This window comes from Schistocerca serialis, chromosome 5 (genome assembly GCF_023864345.2).
Source record: "Schistocerca serialis cubense isolate TAMUIC-IGC-003099 chromosome 5, iqSchSeri2.2, whole genome shotgun sequence".
Lineage (NCBI taxonomy): Eukaryota > Metazoa > Arthropoda > Insecta > Orthoptera > Acrididae > Schistocerca > Schistocerca serialis.
Genome location: NC_064642.1, coordinates 565,237,897 through 565,259,046, shown reverse-complemented (window position 1 = coordinate 565,259,046; position 21,150 = coordinate 565,237,897). Strand labels below are relative to the sequence as shown.

At 40.7% G+C, this 21,150-nt stretch overlaps 1 protein-coding gene across 1 annotated transcript in view; it reads left to right on the top strand.

Annotated features, from left to right (window-relative positions):
- Window positions 1–15,752, top strand: part of LOC126481321 (broad-complex core protein isoforms 1/2/3/4/5-like) — an 85,545-nt gene extending 69,793 nt beyond the window's left edge. Inside the window, exons 4-6 of the mRNA XM_050104984.1 lie at window positions 2,978–3,154; window positions 11,013–11,100; window positions 15,293–15,752. Of these exons, the coding sequence (XP_049960941.1) occupies window positions 2,978–3,154; window positions 11,013–11,100; window positions 15,293–15,642 (615 nt within the window). The 3' untranslated portion in view covers window positions 15,643–15,752. The remainder of the gene's footprint in view (window positions 1–2,977; window positions 3,155–11,012; window positions 11,101–15,292) is intronic.
- The last annotated feature ends 5,398 nt before the right edge of the window (window positions 15,753–21,150 follow it).

Below are 21,150 nucleotides of genomic sequence, written 5' to 3'. Positions count from 1 at the left end.
TCTTCCCCTGGGTTTTGCACACTAGGCTCTGTGATCTACAGTCATATACACCTGTTTGTTCGAGAAAAAGGGGCTGATGACCTAGTAGTTTGGTCCCTTTTATCATCCAGCCAACCAACCAACCAACCACTTCTGTCCTGGGAGAAACACGAGCCATGCATCCCTGTCTTTGTACTGTATTCTATTCTGGCCCAGAACTCCACTTGGGTACCCAGCACTTGGACATTGTCGCAGTCCCAGTTTTTGGAAGTTCTCTTTTATAAAAAGCTGACATAGATGCCCCGTCTTTGTGAACTAAAGACTAGCAGCATGTGAAAGCTTTATGTTTCTGCTTTCTTGCCCACACCTCTTGGGGTGCAGATCACACTGCTTTCCTCCATATTCATTAGGCTGTAGTCTTATCCTAAGGGACTGTGGTTGCCAGGTGCTTAGTGGCATCTTCAGCTCTGAAATTCTTGAACCCAGTCTGTCATCATGGAGTAAGACTGAACACTTGCTCCACTCTAGTCCTGAAGTGGGAGATTTTCTCTGCTCAGTTTCAATGACACCAACTCTTCCTCACTTATATAGTCACTATCCACCAATTTGCTAATAATCAAACTTGTCAATTCGTTTTGCATACCTGGAGCGTCGACTCCCTGCTGTTCACCTTCAGATAGAATTACTTAAAATGTGCCTTGACTCCCTTTGCCAGGCAGGATCTCCCCTGAATCTCATCAAAATGTGCTCCACATGTTTTCCAGTAAAAACCCCACCTTTCTTATAATCAAACCACGAAGTAGGACCAATCTATTTCATGGTTGTAACATTTCGAATCGACAGTGTTCTGTAGCCTTCATGAAGTTGATGAAACACACACACACAAACATACGCCAGCTGTGTGTGTGTGTGTGTGTGTGTGTGTGTGTGTGTGTGTGTCTTTCATCAAGATCCTGAAGTTTGTTGCCTCTTAACCTTGGACATCTGTTTGTTGGGAGTATCAAGTAGCTACCATCATTTTCACTGGCAGCTCTAGAGCCATGGATATGATTGGATATGCTTCTACATCTCCGCCAGTCAGAATCAATATTTGTTTCTGGGAGCATTTATTGTTTTAGGAAATTAAGAGTTTTGCTAATAAGATAGATTCCCCTCGACCATGTTTTAATTTTTAAGCTGGCCGCGGTGGCTGAGCGGTTCTAGGCACTCCAGTCCGGAACCGTGTGACTGCTACGGTCACAGGTTCGATCCCTGCCTCAGATATGGATGTGTGTGATGTCCTTAGGTTAGTTAGGTTTAAGTAGTTCTAAGTTCTAAGGGACTGATGACCTCTGATGTTAAGTCCCATAGTGCTTAGAGCCATTTGAACCATTTTTAATTTGTAGTGACCTATGTAAGCAGTCTCCATGCTACTGATCAGTGTTACTCTTGCCACCCTGTGATATCTGCTGTTCATGGCCTTTCTCTCTAACGTTATTTATACAGCCTGCTCAGTTGTCTTTTCTGGGTCACAAGTCGTATGGGTATTCCAGGTGTTAGAGCTGACAAATCTGGCTAGAGAAATAATTATTCACTCAAAATTTGCTATGATGTTACTCACTCAAAATTTGATATGAGGTCCCAAATGGATGCAAATAAGACCTTTCCTCATTCAGAGATGGAACAAAGTATGGTGGGCGATTACCCTCTCTGATAATCTGTGCATTATCAAGGGAATACTGGCACGTGGTCTTTTCCTACAGTTACTCGTGGAAGGAATCCACCATCCTGTGTCACTTCCACATCGATCATACCAGTTTAGCCCACAGTTTTATCTTATGCAACAAGCAGCTCTCATGTTTTGGTTGCAGAACTTTACAATGCAGCTCACATCCTGGCATAATGGTGTCTCCTCTTGGCTCTCCATGCTGAACATGGTCTACAGGATTCTTTGTCTCTAGTATCAGCAGATGACTCATACATGGTTGAACTGATTCTCAGTGGAAGTATATTTTATTTTCATGTATAAGATTTTCAGCTACTTTTGGGGCATGACTTGGGTGGTTTGGCGTTTGGATTGGGATGTGTTTTACCACATGCCAGGTCTGGGAGATCTTATCCCTACCTTCATTTCCAACTGTCCCAGTCATCCCCTTTTCTTTGTTTTAATTGCTTTTAGATGTGGATAGCCCCTTTTTCTGCCACAGTCTATTTTCCATTTTAGGGATAGCACCATTGAGTAAAACAGATCCAAGGTGGGATGGGTGTGGAAGTATGGTCCCTGTCGGATGCAGAGCCCCACCCACCTGTTCACCTATTTTCTCTCAAAATGTTTTATTACTGTTGGTCCAGCTGATGCTCATTACATTTTTAGCTTTCTCAGTTTCACTGTTGTGAATCTCCTAGCTAGAAGGCATCCTTTACCCCGTAACTGTCTCAACCCTTAATCAGGTTAGTGGGTGGGGTTTCTTCTGCTACAAATGAGCCCTGGAAAAACCCTCATCTGCTCTGACCCACTTACTAGCCTGATCCATATACTAACACTTCTTCATAAGCTATTTCTCAGTCTGGCGTCAATATTGCTTCTAATACCTTGGTTTTATCACTCTTACCTACTTTCATGATCTGATAAAATTTCAGGCGGCTGTCACGAACTCCAGATGAACTACCTCTTGAAAGAGGGATTTGACTTTGATTTTTAGTCCATTAATCCCTATCCAAACATTGTTTCTCCTCTCTCTCTCTCTCTTCCCAAATGAAAATTATCTGTTGTTCATTCTATTGTCCACTTATATCCTGAACAGTCATCATGTATGTACCATTCGTAACAGCAGATGTTTCCATTCTTTTCATTTGATAATTTTCATTCATATGTAGCTTTTGCCATTAAAAAACGTAATCAGATTCATTGCTGATCGTGGATTGTATACACATGTTTAAAATAACATTGAGAGTCAGTGCCTAGAAGATTACTTTCTGAAAAGTTCTAATAAAATTTGTTTTCCTCATTATTTACAAGGATACAGATGATGCACCAATATCACCAGAGGATACAAGTACCAATGACAATGCAGATTCTGAATCTAATACAGAAACACAAAAAGAAGGTGCTTCTGCTCCCAAGAAAATAAAAACAGAGCGTGCAAGTCCCCAGCCACAGCCAGAATCACAAAAACAGCAAGAAATAAGTAACATTGTAAGTATTAAGTGTTAAGATTTTTTAGAGTGCTAACATATTTAGAAATAACAGTTTTCAAAGATAGTGTTTTAGCCCTTTTAATATGTACTGTCAAGTGTAAACTAACGTGCAATTTTACAGTTAATTGTAAGACTAGGTAAAATACAACTTTCAATAAAATCTAAATTATTAGTGTAGGAAATAATTTTTATTGTAGAAAATATATTTTGCTACAGCAGTACTTGCAGACTGCATTATTAACCACATATTTTCAGAAGGGAGTATTTCTGTAGATTTTAGAAGAAAGAAATTAAAACACTAATTTTAGTTTATGTTAACACTTTTTATTTGCATGCTCTTAAAAATCTTACTTACATTAGAAAACAAATTTCAGTAAATTCTCTAAGCAGTCTTTTCCATTTTTCTGTTGGCCATGTACTTTAGTCATTCTCCAAATTAACTAAATTACTTAAAAATTAATGAGATAGTTACACTCATGCAGGAGGTGAGTTAGTCAACTCACTTGACGAAGCTTGAACTTCGCAAAATTCTTTGCTGATGGAATCAGAACAATGGTGAAATCCTGCAAACCAATTTAAATTGCCTTTTTTATTTTATTTTTGAGAGTTTTGTTACCACAGGTTGAACGAAATGATTAAAGGCATTGGTGTTCACTTAGGCCTTTATGTGAACTGTTATGAGGCACCATGAAAACTTTAAAGTGAAGTTTCCATTTTTTCACCCCACTGTTTTTTAAATGCTCACTGCAAACAAACTACTTGGTCAGATTCTAAGCATCCATTATTTTAACAATAACAAATGACAAATTGTAAAAGACTGTTATTGTCATGTCTTAATAATGCCAGCTTGTGGTGCTTTGTAAACTTAAAAGAGGTGACCTTCACAATTGTTGTATCAGGAGATTACTATCTGTATTACATTCAGCTTCCTCTCAGATTTCATCGTGGAAATGACATTTTTACAAGATACACTATGTGATCAAAAGTTCCGGACACCTGGCTGAAAATGACTTAAAAGTTCGTGGCACCCTCCATCGGTAATGCTGGAATTCAATATGGTGTTGGCCCAACCCTTAGCCTTGATGACAGCTTCCAATTTTGCAGGCATACGTTCAGTCAGGTGCTGGAAGGTTTCTTGGGGAATGGCAGCCTATTCCTCATGGAGTGCTGCACTGAGAAGAGGTATCAATGTCGGTTGTTGAGGCCTGGCATGAAGTCGGCATTTCAAAACATCCCAAAGATGTTCTCTAGGATTCCGGTCAGGACTCTGTGCAGGCCAGTCCACTACAGGGATGTTATTTTCATGTAACCACTCCGCTACAGGCTGTGCATTATGAACAGATGCTCGATCGTGTTGAAAAATGCAGTCACTATCCCCAAATTACTCTTCAACATTGGGAAGCAAGAAGGTGCTTAAAACATCCATGTAGGCCTGTGCTGTGATAGTGCCATGCAGAACAACAAGGGATGCAAGCCCTCTCCATGAAAAACACAACTACACCATAACACCACTGCTTCTGAATTTTACTGTTGGCAGAACACATGCTGACAGATGACGTTTACCGGGCATTCGCCATACCCACACCCTGCCATCGGGTCGCCACATTGTGTACCATAATTCATCACTCAACACAACGTTTTTCCACTGTTCAATCGCCCCCTGCAGGCCCGGGGGCTAGAATAGGCCCGAGGTATTCCTGCCTGTCATAAGAGGCGACTAGAAGGAGTCTCACACCTTTCGGCCTTTATGTGATGGTCCCCTGTAAGGTTTGACCTCCATTTTTCAAATTTTTCCCGAAAAGCAAGCCAATTGGGAAAGGGCGCTTTACATGGGTCATCGTGTCCATCATGCATTGAGATCTTTAGCCCACTTTCTCATCGTGGCATTGCAGTCCCGCTCATCCTCCATCTCTTGAGCGAGGACACCTTCCTGGGTGCATTTTCCTCCAACCACTATGCAGTGTCGTTTTCTGCACTGACGATGAACAGGGAATTCATTGCACCTCATATCCAACACTGTAGCCAGCCCGTTGTGGTGGGGCCATCATGTACGTTGTTGGTTGTAACTCCCTGACTACACATGGATCGCTCTGCTGGTGCCTGTGCCTTTAACTCCCCGCATATGCCAAGGAGTAGATGCCTGTCACCCAGGTCATCAGGACTCCCAGCAATGACCATCATGCCAGGTGGCCTTTGTTGCAGCTGGATGGTGCCTGTCGGGAAGGCCCCTGGTCGGATTGGGTGGCGTCAGGGGGGATGACGCGCGATGAAAATTATCACGTCATCACTTGCTGGTGATCAACCGCCAGCAGTCTCTAAGCATTCCAAGTCTCCGTACAATGCAAGGAAGTATGATCCCAAATCGATCCCTTCCTTTGGCCACACCATGGGAGGAATGCCAGGCTAAGGATGGCAGCGAACTTTATTCGCCCGAGAGCTGATGGAGACTCCTTTGTATCGATGAAGCCTCAGTTTTTTGTAGAGAATTTAGAGGACAAGTTTGGGAAAGTGGTGGGCTTGTCCACAATGCAGTCAGGGTCAGTTTTGATAAAAACGGCGTCCTCTGCCCAGTCACGGGCATTACTCACTTGTGACAAGCTGGGGGTTGTTTCCGTTACCATCACACACCTCATAAGAGCTTAAATATGGTCCAGGGTATTATATTCCACAGGGACTTTCTTTTGCAGTCTGATGATGAGCTACATGCTGACTTAGAGCAATGAGGAGTTCATTTCATCCGGCGCATCCATCGGGGTCCAAGGAATATCAGTTGCCACCAGTGCTCTCAGAGCCGGAAGACTACATCTGCCCCCTTGATAGTGAGGGCACTTCCCTCCCAGTTGCTCTCGCACCACCTACCTCGTGAGCACTGTCCCCCAAACCATCTGGGACACCAGTCCCCAATTCTCAGTCGGAGAAGCATAATTCTTCTTCGGCTCCTCTCCCTAGGAAGGAGTCCCTTGGGTCACTCTCCTCCCAGCTTTCTGCTAGTGGGAAAGATGACACCCAACAGTGGCTGAAGTGCCCAAAAGAAGCTGTTTGTAGGGTTTCACGATCATCCTCAGACTCGGAAACTGAATCAGTGAAGCCCTCCCAGCCAGAGAAACCCAAGGATCAGCGAGAGAAATCCAGAAAGAGGAGCTCCCAAGACCAAGGGAATTGCGGTGGCACCCACACCACCACTGCCTACAAGATCTGCGTCTGAGGATGAGGTGAAAATTCTGGCATCCACTGAGGACCTAGATCTCGCCAGACCCTCAGACGCAATGGATATAGCCTGTTCAGGAAATAAGTCAGTGGCAGCAGGTGACCCTGAGGTGTAGACTGCCTCATTGTTTCATGCATTCCCAGTGTCACGATCACATCATCCTCCAGTGGAATTGCAGTGGTTTTTTCCGCCGCCTGGCTGAGCTACGGCAACTGTTAAGCTTCACATCTGCTTTGCCCTCCGGGAAACATGGTTCCCGGCAATGCGGACCTCTGCCCTTCGTGGCTATAGGGGATATTACAAGAACCGTAGTGAATATAATAGAGTGTCAGGTGAAGTTTGCGTTTATGTCCTGAACTCAGTATGTAATGAACCTGCGCCCTTTCAAACTCCTCTTGAAGCTGTGGCTGCCAGGATATGAATGACGCAGGAAATAACTGTCTGCAACTTATATCTCCCTCCAGATGGTGCGGTACCCCTGAACATATTGGCTGCACTGATTGATCAACTCCCTCAACCTTTCCTACTTTTGGGAGATTTTAACGCCCATAACCCCTTGTGGGGTAGCACGATGCTTACTGGCCGTGGCAGAGGTGTCAAAAATTTACTGTCCCAACTCAACCTCTGCCTCTTAAATACTGGGGCCGCCACACATTTCAGTATAGCTCATGGTAGTCACTTGGCCATTGATTTATCAATTTGCAGCCCAGGACTTCTCCAATCTATCCACTGGAGAGCACATGACGGTCTGTGTGGTGGTGACCACTTCCCCCTTCTTCCTGTCACTGCCCCGACGTCATGTCCATGGACGTCTACCCAGATGGCCTTGAAACAAGGCAGACTGGATAGCCTTCAACTATGCTGTCACTGTTGAATCTCCCTCACTTGGTTCCATCTATGTTGTGATTGAGCAGGTCACTACAATGATACTTTCTGCGGTGAAAACGCAATCCCTCTTTCTCTAGGGTGCCCCCGGAGAAAGATAGTCCCTTGGCAGTCGCCGGAAGTCGCTGAGGCAATGAAAGAGCGTCGGCGAGCTCTACAGTGACATAAGCGGCACCCTTCTCTACAGCACCTAATAGCCTTTAAGCATCTCTGTGCTCGCATTCACCTGCTTATAAAACAATGAAAACAGGAGTGTTGGGAGAGGTATGTGTCGACCATTCACCTTCCCAAGTCTGGAGGAAGATTAGATGTCTTTTTGGGTACCAGACCCCAACAGGTGTCCCTGGCATTAACATCAGTGGCACACTCTCTAATGACGCAAACACGTTTGCTGAGCACTATGCTCTTGCCTTGTGTCGGAGAACTACCCCCCAGCCTTTCGCACCCTCAAACAGCGGATGGAAAGGAAAGTCCTCTCGTTCACTACACGTCACAGTGAACCGTATAACGCCCCATTTACATTGCCCTGACACAGCTCCTGGGCTGGATCGGATCCACAGTCAGATGATTAAACACCTGTCGTCTGACTACAAGCAATATCTCCTCATCATTTTCAACCAGATCTGGTGCGACGGCGTCTTTCCATCGCAATGGCTGGAGAGCACCATCATTCCGGTGCTAAAACCTGGTAAAAATCCGCTTGATGTGGATAACTATTGGCCAATCAGCCTTACCAGCATTCTCTGTAAACTGCTGGAACATATGGTGTGTCGGCGGTTGGATTGGGTACTGGAGTTAGGTGGCCTACTGCCTCTATGTCAGGGCGGCTTCTACCAGGTTCGCTCTACCACTGATAATCTTGTGTCCCCCGAGTCTGCCATCCAATCAGCCTTTTCCAGGCGCCAACATCTGGTTGCCGTCTTTTTTGACTTACATATAGCATACAACATGACCTGGTACATCATATCCTTGCCACATTGTATGAGTGGGGTCTCCTGGGCCCACTCCTGATTTTTATTTAAAACTTCCTGTCGCTCCATACTTTCCATGTCCAAGTTGGTGCCTCCCATAGTTCCCCCCATATCCAGGAGAATAGAATCCCACATGGCTCTGTATTGAGTGTGTCTATTTTTAGTGGCCATTAATGGCCTAACAGCAGCTGTAGAGCTGTCAGTCTCCCCTTATTTGAATGCAGATGACTTCTGCATTTCGAATTGCTCCTCCAGTACTGGAGTTGCTGAGGGGTGCCTACAGGGAGCCATTCACAAGGCGCAGTCATGGGCCCTAGCCCACGGCTTCCAGTTTTCAGCTACGAAGTCGTGTGTCATGCATTTCTGTCAGCGTTGTACCATTCATCCAGAAACTGAACTTTATCTTAATGTCAATCCACTCACTGTTGTGGAGACATATCGATTCTTAGGACTGGTTTTTGATGTCTCTACACTGCTGCAGCTGTACAGAACCCTTGTTCAATCCCACCTTGACTATGGGAGTCTGGTTTTCAGTTCGGCAGTGCCCTCAGAGTTGCGTTTACTCGACCCAGTGCACCACTGTGGTGTTTACCTAGCGACGGGAGCTTTTAGAACAAGTCCGGTGACCAGTGTCCTGGTGGTGGCCGGAGTTCCTCCATTGCGGATCCGACATGCACAATTACTCACCAGTTATGTTGCACACATTCGTAGTTCTCCTGAGCTTCTGAATTACCATCTCCTTTTCCCACCCGCAGCAGTTCATCTCCCGCATCGGCGGCTCAGGTCAGGGCTCTCGATTGCGGTTCGCGTGCAGTCCCTTGTCTCCGAACTGGAGTCCTTCCCTTTAACACCTCTACTTGAGGTCCATTCACATACACCTCCATGGTGTACACCTCGGCTGAAGCTTCGTCTGGACCTTTTGCATGGCCCTAAGGACTCCGATAACCCTGCCGCTCTCCGCTGTCACTTCCTCTTTATTCTTGATGTGTTCTGGGTCTGTGAAGTTGTTTACACCGAAGGCTCGATGGCTGATGGTAATGTTGGCTTCGACTGTGTCCGCAGAGGCCATATTGACCTGCATTCCTTGCCCGCTAGCTGCAGTGTATTCACTGCAGAGCTTGTGGCAATATCTTGTGCACTACAGTACATCCATTCCTGTTCTGGTGAGTCGTTTCCCCTCTGTTCTGACTCCCTGGGCAACTTAAACCTATCGACCAGTGCTACTCTCACCATCCTTTGGTAGTGATCATGCAGGAGTCTGTCTCTGCCCTGGAACGGTTCAGTCGTTCAGTGGTGTTTGTGTGGACCCCAGGACACATCGGAATCCCAGGCAACGAACTTGCTGACTGGCTGGCCAAACAGGCTATGTGGAAACCGCTCCTGGAGATGAGCACCTCGAAACTGACGTGCGTTCTGCCTTACGCCGCAAGGTTTTTTGGCTTTGGGAGACAGAGTGGCATAACAGTATGCACAACAAACTGCATGTCATTAAGGAGACTGCGAATGTGTGAAAGTCTTCCCTGTGGGCTTCTCGCAGGGAATCAGTTGTCCTTTGTCGGCTCCGCATTGGCCATACGTGGCTCACACATGGTTACCTCCTCCGTCGCGAGGACCCACCTCAGTGTCGCTGTGGCTCCCAAATGACAGTTGTCCACCGCTTGCTGGACTGCCCACTTTTGGCCACTCTGCAGCGGACTTTTAACTTTCCCAGCACCCTACCTTCGGTGTTGGGTGACAATGCCTCAACAGCAGCTTTAGTTTTACGTTTTATTTGTGAGGGTGGGTTCTATCATTTGATCTAAGTTTTAGCACATGTCCTTTGTTCCTCTGAGTCCTCCACCCTAAGGCTTTTAGGGTGGAGATTTTAGTGTGTTGCAGAGTGGCTGGCTGCTCCTTTTTTATTCTCATGGTCAGCCAGCCATGGTCATTTGCTTTCTTGTTTTTAATCTCTTCTCCCTATTTCTTGCATCTCTCTATGGTTTTCTTGTCCTGTTTTGTCCATGGTAGTGTGTGTTATCCTTCTGTCATTCTTTTGGTTCTTCCTTTCTCCTACTATTGTGCCGTAGGTCTTCTTTGTTTTCTTCTTTCCCTTGGATAATTGGATAATTGTTCTACTGGGAACAAGGAACCGATGACCTCACAGTTTGTTCCCTCCCCTCCCCCCTCCCCTTTTAAACCAACCAACCAACACCTGTTCAGTCATCCAATGTTTACACTCCTTACAACAAGCGAGGCGTCGTTTGGCATTTACCGGCATGATGTGTGGCTTATGAGCAGCTGCTCGACCATGAAATCCGAGTTTTCTTTGTCATAGTACTTGCAGTGGATCATGAAGCAGTTTGAAATTTATGTGTGATGTTCTGGATAGATGTCTGCCTATTACACTTTACGACCATCTTCAACTGTCAGCAGTCTCTGTCAGTCAACAGACGAGGTCGGCCTGTATGCTTTTGTGTTGTACAGTGGACCTAGGAATGTTTAGGAGTGTGTAAATCTCGTGTACAGACATAAGATACAAGTGACACCCAATCACCTGACCATGTTCAAAGTCCGTGAGTTCCATGGAGCACTCTATTCTGCTCTCTCAAGATGTCTAATGACTATTGAGGTCGCTGATATGGAGTACCTGGCAGTAGGTGGCAGCGCAATGCATTTAATATGAAAAACGTATGTTTTTGGGCGGTGTCTGGATACTTTTGATCACATAGTGTATTACTTGCAATGTTTTAACATGTGTTTGTTCCTGTGTATTATGTCTAACTTGACAATTTGTCTTCATCTCACATTTTTAGATGAATTCTCTAAAAGGAATTGGCGAACTCATAACATCTTTACCTCAGAGCAAGTTGAACTCACCTGGTTGTTTCCTGTACAATCAAGGTATGATATAATCTGCACTAGTGCTTTCCACATCACTGTGAAATGTGTGGTAAATAATGGTTGATAGCCGAACATGTAATGGACATGTAATAAGTGTCTTCTTACATACTGTGGTATATTTTTAATTAATCTGTACTTCATGATTACTCTGCAATCATTCCACAAGCGTTGCAAAATATTCCTCACTGAAATATGGTTGTTGAAATTTTGTATTGACTTTTTGTGAGTGTGTTTTCTAGTGAGTTTGGTTCATATGGTTCAGCATTATGTATGTGCAAATCTTACATATGCTCCAGTGAGATTGTTCTTAGTAGCAACATGTCTCCTCATTAAGTCAAGTAGTGTCCAGTCAACAACAATTTCATGAAACTTTGATAGCAGTAATGGAAGGAATGGGCTGGCTGTGTTCTTGCTGGCAAAATTGTGTGTGCACAGTAGATAAGACCATGTAACTTCCCGCTAAATTATAGGAGGATTAGTCTTCATCAAAAACAAATGGGGGAAATACTCTCTTTTTACATAATTACCAAGAGATCAGGTCTTCAATGTGGATGATCCAGTTATTTAATGATATTTATGGAGAATTATCTTTAACCTTCCACTAACAGAATTTTATTTTTCTTCAAATTCCTCTTGTGTATCCTATTCATCTCTGATATTTAGGTTGTAAATGATTTCTTCCTCCACCTTCTATCTACGCCTTTCTGTTTGATCCTTTCCCTCCTCTTATGTTGTCTTTTTAACATTAGAAGAAAGGAACCCTAAGGGAGGTACTCGCACGTTCCCATTGAGAACCGTCAGTGGCCTTTGTTTCCAAGGTACAACTTGCCAGTGCATTCTCTTCATTTCTATCAACCATGTGGCACACATGGATAATGGAATTTGGAGGTCACTGTCCACAAAAGGCAGGTGTCCAATATGAATTCTTGGCATGCGACATAAGTTTTTTAATTATCAAATAAATCAGCACTATGTATAGTATGCCAACAGTAAAAGAATTTTTATCATAACTATTGTAATTATTTCATGGTTATTTGTTCTTGGGTCATACTTACAAACTTTTCCTCAGAATTCTGTATGGTAGAATTGCACAACACGTAGAACAAAACTTTGTTATTTAGTTAGGTGTTCAATAGATCATAATCGCTGTATATATCATGAAAAAATGTGTATAAGACTACTGCTGGTCATTGGTCATTTGCAGGTTTTTCTGTGCAATTGACTTATTATTTCTATTCAATAATTCCTCTGTGGCATAGAAAGAGCTGTTATGGAGCAACATCTTTAATCTTCACTTGAAAACACTCCTGCATATTTTGTCCCTTTCTGTCCCAAAGCTACCTTCATTAAAGAGTTATGCAGATCATTTTTCCTTCTAGTGTTGTACTTGTGAATATCTTTGTTACTCTTATACTCGGCTGAATTATTTATATCAAATTTCATAAGTTAATAAATGTACTGGGAGGCTGTGGTTAATATTCGCAGCCAATACCTGCAGGATGTATGTCTGTGAACCTCACTCATAATTTTAAGTAAATGAATACCAGGGAAGCTTCAGACTGTAGAAAAACTATGCAAAACAAAGTGTAATTTTAAAATTAGCCTTGAAATATTATATGACACAAAACAAGTTGCTTGTAATAAACTTTGTAAATTTTCATTTTAAAATTAGTCATGGAATATTATAGGAAACAATGCAGGTCATTTGTACTAACCTTTGTAGATTTTGAGAAGTCATATGACTATTCATAGACCTTTAGTATTGAAAAATCTTCAGAAATTTTGCACTTGACCAAAATAATTAGTTAAACTGATAGAACACACCTGAACAACAAGAAAGCTAAAATAAAATTCAGAGTAGAATTGTTAGTCATTTGTCCTAAAAACAGCTTTTGACATACACTGCTTGCACCATTGGTGTTAAACTGCACACTGGACTGGATTGTGAGAAACTTCTACAATGCTATCCCAAAGATCATCAAAATTGGAACATCCAAAGTTAACATATATTTATAAACTTCCCAAAATTCACTGATGACCTTGCTCTCATGTCCAACAATTCAGGAAACCTGAGAAGATGTTTGTTCACTATAGAAAATAGGCCTCAGAATGTTCTTACGAAAACAGGAATTATGTTAACTGTCAACCTACCACTAGTAAACAAAATCACAGTAGAAGGGGAAGTCAAAATCATTGAAAAATTTGAATGTGACCTCAACAAAATACCTACATGGCACAATAGAATAATCCAACTGACAAAGCATATTACCAAGAGTACATAAAATAACAACAGAATCTGAAATAGCCACAAAATTAAAACTGTTACACAGCCAAAAACTACATGTGCCAGTGAAACCATTCTGAAAAAAATTAATACTGCAAAAATAGACAGAATAGTCAAAATATAAAGAAAAATAATCAGAACAGACATAAACAAAAACTGTCAAGAAAACTAATGCTGAAGACTAGCAAGTAATAAGTCTGCAAGAAAACTGAACTGTTAATGAGCACAATCAGAAAGAACCTTGGCGTCAGAACGATTTTTATTGGTGGTGTTTGCAAGAAATTTTACTAAAAACACCTATGGTGGCAAAAGGCATGAACTTCTATGATGCTGTTCTTTCAGTTTTTCATAGAAAGTAATGACTTAATTCAGCTCCAGCCGATTAAGTTTGACCACTAAATGACTAGTACGTTTTGCAGTGATCAAATGAAATGTAGCTCAGTTGCAGGAGGAAACAATTTTTAATAGTTGTATATCTTGGCAACAGTGCAATAAACTAACAATTGATAGTGTGTCCATGGTTACACTACACATAGACTACACAAGTAAATAAAAATTAAATTTGCAGCAGAAGTGAGACACACTGCATTCACATGTCTAAGTGAATCACTTTTTGCATGACCTGATACTAACACATTAAGTTTTTATTGAATTTCATTGTTTAATAGATACCAGGAAATGCATATAATAAAAGATTGGTGGGTAGCGTAAGTGAATCTAAACTTGTCACTTCATTAGAACTGTGTCTGTCTGTAGTCATAGAACTTTTCTGTTAAACTTATTTCATTGTGCAGAGTATGTGTAACGACTTTTTTTTCATCAAGTGTTGGTTTTTAGTGAGGTCTTTGTTATTCACTCATTCTTTATTTAAGTTTAATACTTACCTCATAAAAGTAGTTGTCACTCCATTTCATTTATGTTGTCTACTTTTAACATGTCTACGTGGTCTAATGGTTGACCGTTTTTACAATTCCAGTATTTTTTTAAACTCTTTAACTGATGGCACTGTTGACCGTGGTATTACTAAAAACTGAAAGTCATGAAAAGGTGTTTCTGGAATAGTAAATATAATTATGTAAGGTGGAGAGCTGTGTGGACTAGTCCCTAGGTAAAGGAAGAGTGGGAGAAATAGTTGGATCCACAAACTGATGTGAAGCTAAATATAAGAAATCATACTGTAACGTATTTCCAAAAACTGGAATGCTGACCATAATGAACATATATATTCTAAAAGATATATTGCTTGTTAAGACTATACCCTAATGTCTGTTCTGATTTGCATCAGTATAATACTAGAAATAAAGAAAAAAATACAGCAGCAGCTGGAGAACAGCGCTGCATGAAGAGAGTCCACAGTGTGTGGGACTAAAATCAGTCATTGCATGCCAAGTATAGTTGACTTCCAACAGTGAAGATTTAAGTTTCAGTTTAAACTATTGCTTCAACAAAACCCTTTCTAGGCATTAGTTGAATATCATAGTGACAGGCAGAACAAGAGATGTTTTCAAAACAATATATTAATAGTAGCAGACCTTTTATGTGTAATCTTATCAATCCAGTAAATCTCTCTCTCTCCACCACTTCCCACTTCTACCCACCTGACACAACCTCTCACCCCAACATACTAGCTGAACTGCAATCCCAGCATTGTGTGTACGGCCACCACAGTGTAGTGCAGAATATTGTGTGTGTGTGTGTGTGTGTGTGTGTGTGTGTGTGTGTGTGTGTGTGTGTGTGTGTGTGTGTGTGTGTGTGGGCACGTGCTCAGCCTTTGCTGTTTTGTACATATGTAATTAATCATTCGATGATGAATAAAGTATTATTATTATTTTCAAAATGCTTTAATTTCTAATGGAGTCAGTGCATTTTTTGTAACAGTTTATCTGTATGCAAATTTTAACTTTTCAGGCAACAGTCAGAGTTCACCATTACTTCAGACTCCAAGTGCTTCCTTTAGTCTCACTGGTCGTCCATTTCGTCACCGTGTTATGTGGAATCCTGATCAATTACGGAAACTTGAAGAGTGGTATAATGCAGAACGCTATCCCAGTGGTCAAACTATGATAGAATATGCAAACTTTCTAGCTTCTATGAACCCCAGTGAAGCAGTTCCTTGTCGACAGAATGTTGACTATTGGTTTCAAAACAGAAGACGAAGAGACACACACCCAGAAGTCGTTCAGCAAAGAGAGAAAAAGAAACTGTCCAAAAACATGTGGATGGTACGCGAACTGGGAGGTCAGAATGGTATGTCATAGAAGGGATGTTGCTCATAGGCCATTTGTGTCACTCACATATCGAGGAAGTGGAGCACATTGACTGTATGTATTCCAGACATTGCAGCCTACAATTATGAGACTTCCATGAGAGTAACAGAGAAAGATATTCTTATGGTACCCATACTAGTTTTAGAAATGGTTATACTGCTTAAATAATTGTGTGCATGTTTTAGCAGTTGCCAGATTAAAGTTAATACCAATTAAGGTAAATGAAAACTGCCATAATCTTTTACATTTTATAAAAAAAATTTATAGTTTGGACAAGAGCCACATTATTGATGGAACTGTGGGTATACTTATGTGTAACATAATTGCTTAAAATCAGTGATTTCACTATTAACTACTGTAAAGTGTGTGTGTGTGAAGCACACAGACAAAACAGAATGTGTGCTAGTTTCTGAGGCATTACCCAATGGTTAGTTATGCTATTGATAGGAGTAGCAACTACAGTCATCAGTGACATTAAAGGAAATTTAACTTTATTTTATTTATGCAAATACATTGTTTATGAACCCACGTTGGTCCAAAAATCAAGCCAGTTAAATAATGAGGAATGTCCTTTCTTGACTGTTCTCTAGTTCTCATTTAGTGCTTAACAGCACAAAACTGTCCGGAGGAATCTCAGTTCAGTAAGCATGTAAGGAAATTTATTTCAAAAGGTCTAGTCCATTTTCAGTTACTCATCTCTGTCATCAGCTCATTGAAGAATTCAAAGCTATCAGTATCACTGCTATATTTATAAAATGCCTGTTCAGAACTGACTGCAGTCAGAATTTTAACAAACACACATGCTCAGAACTTAGACATTCATTTACTTATTACTTGTGACATTACATCTTTTTTACTTAAATCATCAGTGCCTAAAGGAATATCATTCCATATAATGATAGAGCAAATGATCTTAAAAGATACTGTTTGTTACAATTAACATTGAGCTCTTTGTTTTGTTTTTGTTGTCCAAAATTTTTGTCTGTTATGTCATTTAAACTATTCACAACTTCACTTAATCTCAGAGGTCACATTGTTTATAATCACTGGTACTTAAAAGTTTTAAAGTCAACTGGTAACATATTTTTGAAGATTCTGAAAAACTTTAGAAGTCTTTTATAATCATGAAGTAGTTGACTCTTTTAAATGTACCATTGACCACACCATTCACTTAGATTTAAATGAATGGTATGTATGGAAAAAGAAGTGGGATTTGTGTTTCCAATTTTTGTCTATAAGCCATTCATACTTAGGAACACACTGATGTTACATCTGCATTTACTCCAAATCCATACTCTGTAAACTCCAATGAAGTGTTTCCCTTTGCATGACTCATTTATGAAGCACAGAAAAAATATCTTCATGGCATGTTATCATTAATAATGATTTGCTTTGAGCCATTTTAATAGTACCTGATATAATGCAACTTTTGTTTCAGTGCCTATTGCTATCAATACCAAGTATTTGATAATTTCAAACTATTGTAAAAAATATTAGAGTATCAAAACCAGAAGTACCATAAGATTTTGGAGAGAATCTTTCACTATTAGTTTGATGATTGAAATGTGTGCCGTATCTGTGTAATGCAGTAGTAGGCTTATACCACATGTTGTGTATAATAAATTTATCACATTTCTGCATCATATACCAGTAATATCAAATGTGTACACACTGCTTTGGAAAAGTGGTTCAAGTATTGGTTGTATACTCAAGCTGATTCAAAAAAATACAGCTTAATTTCCATATTTTGTCTTCTATTCTAATTAAATCCTTTTCTGTTCAAGAAACACTTAAAAGTGCATGAGAAATCTATACCTTGTGATTCTGTCAGTATTTACACTTTCGCCCCAACATCAGGGTATCAGGACAATTTTAGGTATTGGTGTTGATACCAAATATCATATTAAATCTGGTCTTGGAATGTCCCTCTTCGTATTCCTGTCCATGCATATCCTGAATATCTAATTGACAATCTAGCAAGAAATCATGTGTAGGATACTTTTCACCCTATTTTGTGAAAACAGATAAAACTAGAGAAAAAAAATCCTTAACTGATTGACTGAAATTTTTAGTATTCACAAATGTAATTACAAATGTGATACTTTAGTGGGACTGACTTCTGCAATCATCACTACCACCACCACCACTACTACTAAACTACATTTTCTAGTACATACCTACAGGATATAATAATTATATTATTATTTAATGCCAATTTTGAAACTGATGTAATGTAATTTGAAGTGCATGCTCTAAATTGAGACATTTCCTTTAATGAATCCTGATTGTTTACTTTGTATAATTTATCACTGTATTCTTTATTGCTATACCTTGAAGGTTTATCACTTCCTCGTAAGAAACAGTACAGTTAAGGCAATTATTTCAATAAAAGCTTGCCGTCCACTTCTTTCAGTGTTTATTCCGTGTCATTTGTCCAGCTCTTGTCAATGCTGGTTTTAAGTTGAGCTACTTTGCAGAGCACATATGTTTCATATCATGGTTAGTTGGTATCCAATGGGTGTCACAGAATTCATGCAAGAAGTATTTTGATAGGGAACACAGCTTTATTATTAAAAATAGTAATTTTTTATTGATTAGTAAAATACACATTACAGGGTTATGAATTGGGTAGCATATTAGGTAAACAGTCTCCAAGGCACTGCTGGCACATACATTTTCAGTGAAATTTTCCATGCCCTTTCAGAATAAATGTGGTTGAATTTAGTCGATACAGCTCTCGATTTCCTCCTTCAAGTCATGGAACTCATGAGCTTGTTGCCATAAAACTTAGACTTCAAAACACTCCAGAGAAAAAAATCAAAAGGTGTTAAATCACTTGATCTGGGCAGCCAATTCTGATCACCAAAACAGGGAAATTATATGATCAGGAAATGACTCGTGGAGTAAATGAATTGTTTCTCAGACTGTATGGCATGTGCCTCTGTCTTGTTGAAATGACACATCATCCACATCCATCTTGCAGTTTAGGCATAAGAAACTGAATTATCTTGCCATAGTAACAAGCTTCATGCTGTTGCACAACCAGCTGCACTTTCAGAGAAGTTGGGTCTGGTGAGGCCTCAGGCCCAAAATCCACACCAAACAGTGACACATTGTGGATGCACTTGTTTCTCAACAGTTACTCATGGATTTTCTGAACCCCAATATGACAATTTTGTTGATTAAGAAAACCATTAAGATGAAAATGAGCCTCATCGCTGAAGATGATATTGTTCAGAAAATCAGCATCCACCTATTTTTGTAAAGTAATCAATTCAGTAAATTCTGTTTGCTGTGCGTGGTCAGTAGGATTCAGTTCATAAGCCAGTTGAACTTTGTAACCATGTAGTGCGTAATACCTCCAGTATGTGTGTGTGTGGGGGGGGGGGGGGGGGGGTAACTAGCCTGTGACACCATGAGTAAGTGACACCACGTGGCAGATCTATCAGTGTGATTTGGTCTACGTTACCTTTGATTGTTCTTCCAATATGGTCAGTCACCTTTGAGTTTTGTTCTTGGTATCCAGACAGTCCATACCATGGCCATGCATGAACTTATTGTTCTTGACTTCGTATCCAGGCAGGATGATACTGTAAGTGTGTCTCACTACTCCCACTACATGATGAACATGCCTTCAACAATAATCTTCTGAATTGTATCAACTAATTACATCAGATACAAAGAAAGATCCAAATATTGGTAAATCACACATCGATCAATACATCTGATTGCATCAAACTCACTTAAAGGTCTGAGATTTACAGTCTTGATTCGTCTTGGGTGTTTACATTGTAGTGTGTCCTTTTTCCCTGTGTTCATGACACCTTGGGGCTAATCAAGGCCTAAACATCCATGTCCAGCAAGTGCGACTGCACTCACCATGCTGTGCCTTTCTTCTGCTGTGTTATGTCATTGCATACACACCATCTGCACAGATGGGGGTATGCACAGTGGATTTTTTCCACTGCATAAAATGTTTATAATCTTTCACCAGCATGAGCATCCTCAGTGGAACAAAGGTCATTCTCACAGATAACCCATGTTACACTACACTAGATGCAAATCTTTCAAGATAATATGCTGTAGAGTTTCTCAAAATGTCCGAGTCTTAACCATGGTGCCTGATTGATGATCCTGGACTCACAGCCACACTCTCATGAACATCTGTTTGAAGGATTGCCAGAGTGTTTAAGGTCACTAATTGATCCAGACTCCCTAAGTTTTTTAATTAATATCTTCACGGTTGATGAAGTTTGATCACTATTCTGATCATACTTTGTATGAAAATTTTGAATCATAGCTGCCAGACCTTCATTATTTTTAAAATATTGCTCTTTTGGTAGAGCACAATGATTAATAACCCTACCTATTATGCCCCCCAGCCATTGGCGCAGAATTCAAATCTTGCGTGAATTTTTGACACACGTGTTGCCAGCCTGAAAACCCGTAGTCAGCTGTCTGTTTATCTAGATTTTAAACAGACTGTGACAGTAACAGAAACATATATTGACATTTAAGAGTGGAGGATCAACCCTAAACCATTCTAATCCATCAAATCGGACTGTAAATTTCAGTGACACATGCCTTGTACATCAACTCTACTTTACCACATATTACTTAGTGCTGCTTTCCTTGAAATAGCATTTTCTTCCATTACTCACTGTATTATTTCCTTCATTCTGCGCTTTCTGCAATTCAAAAGTGACAATTACACAGCAGCTTAGAGTACCTCATTGACTCTGTAGTGCCAGTCATCACAAATAATTCTCATGTTTTAATTAATTATGTTTGGTTTCACTCCTTCTGTCTTCTTCTTATAGTAATAAAATTCCGTATATTAGTGACTACTGCACTACTTCTTCTTCTCTGGTTTTTCATCGTATCATTATTTCACAAAATTATCTTTACAACCGCTATGTGAATCTCAATCAGGGTTGCACTTATCTCGTATGTAGTATATATTAGTCTCCTTTTTCTTCTTTTCTTCCCCCCCCCCCCCTCCCCAACCCCCCCCCCCCTCACCTCCAGATGTAGGCACCTGCTTTCTTCTAACCTAATGGTTAAATATACCCACTATCCCACGTAACTGTTGTACTACTATCTTTATGTTCGTGAATATACACATTTTAGTCCTTTTGAATGCCACAAATTAGAAATTCATATTTTCAAGAACTTTTTTGATTGCACTTCCATATTCTATTTGCAACAACAGAACAGGCTTCAGAAGTCTTGAGTGTACTGATCATCTTGATCAGCCATCTCATGAAAAAATTTAATGGTATGAACCACTACCTTGTGTGACAGTTGGCCTAAACCATCAAGAGTTTGGATCTAGTCACAATGTATTACTTGTGAAGAGTTATGGGAAAGTCACCCAGAGCCATGGGTCAAGGGAGACTTACAGGCAGATCAGTAGGATAAACTAATTGTTGGGGACTGCACCAGATGAGATTTGAAAACTTGAAAGCTTAAAGGTGGAAGACAGGGTAATAAGCAATA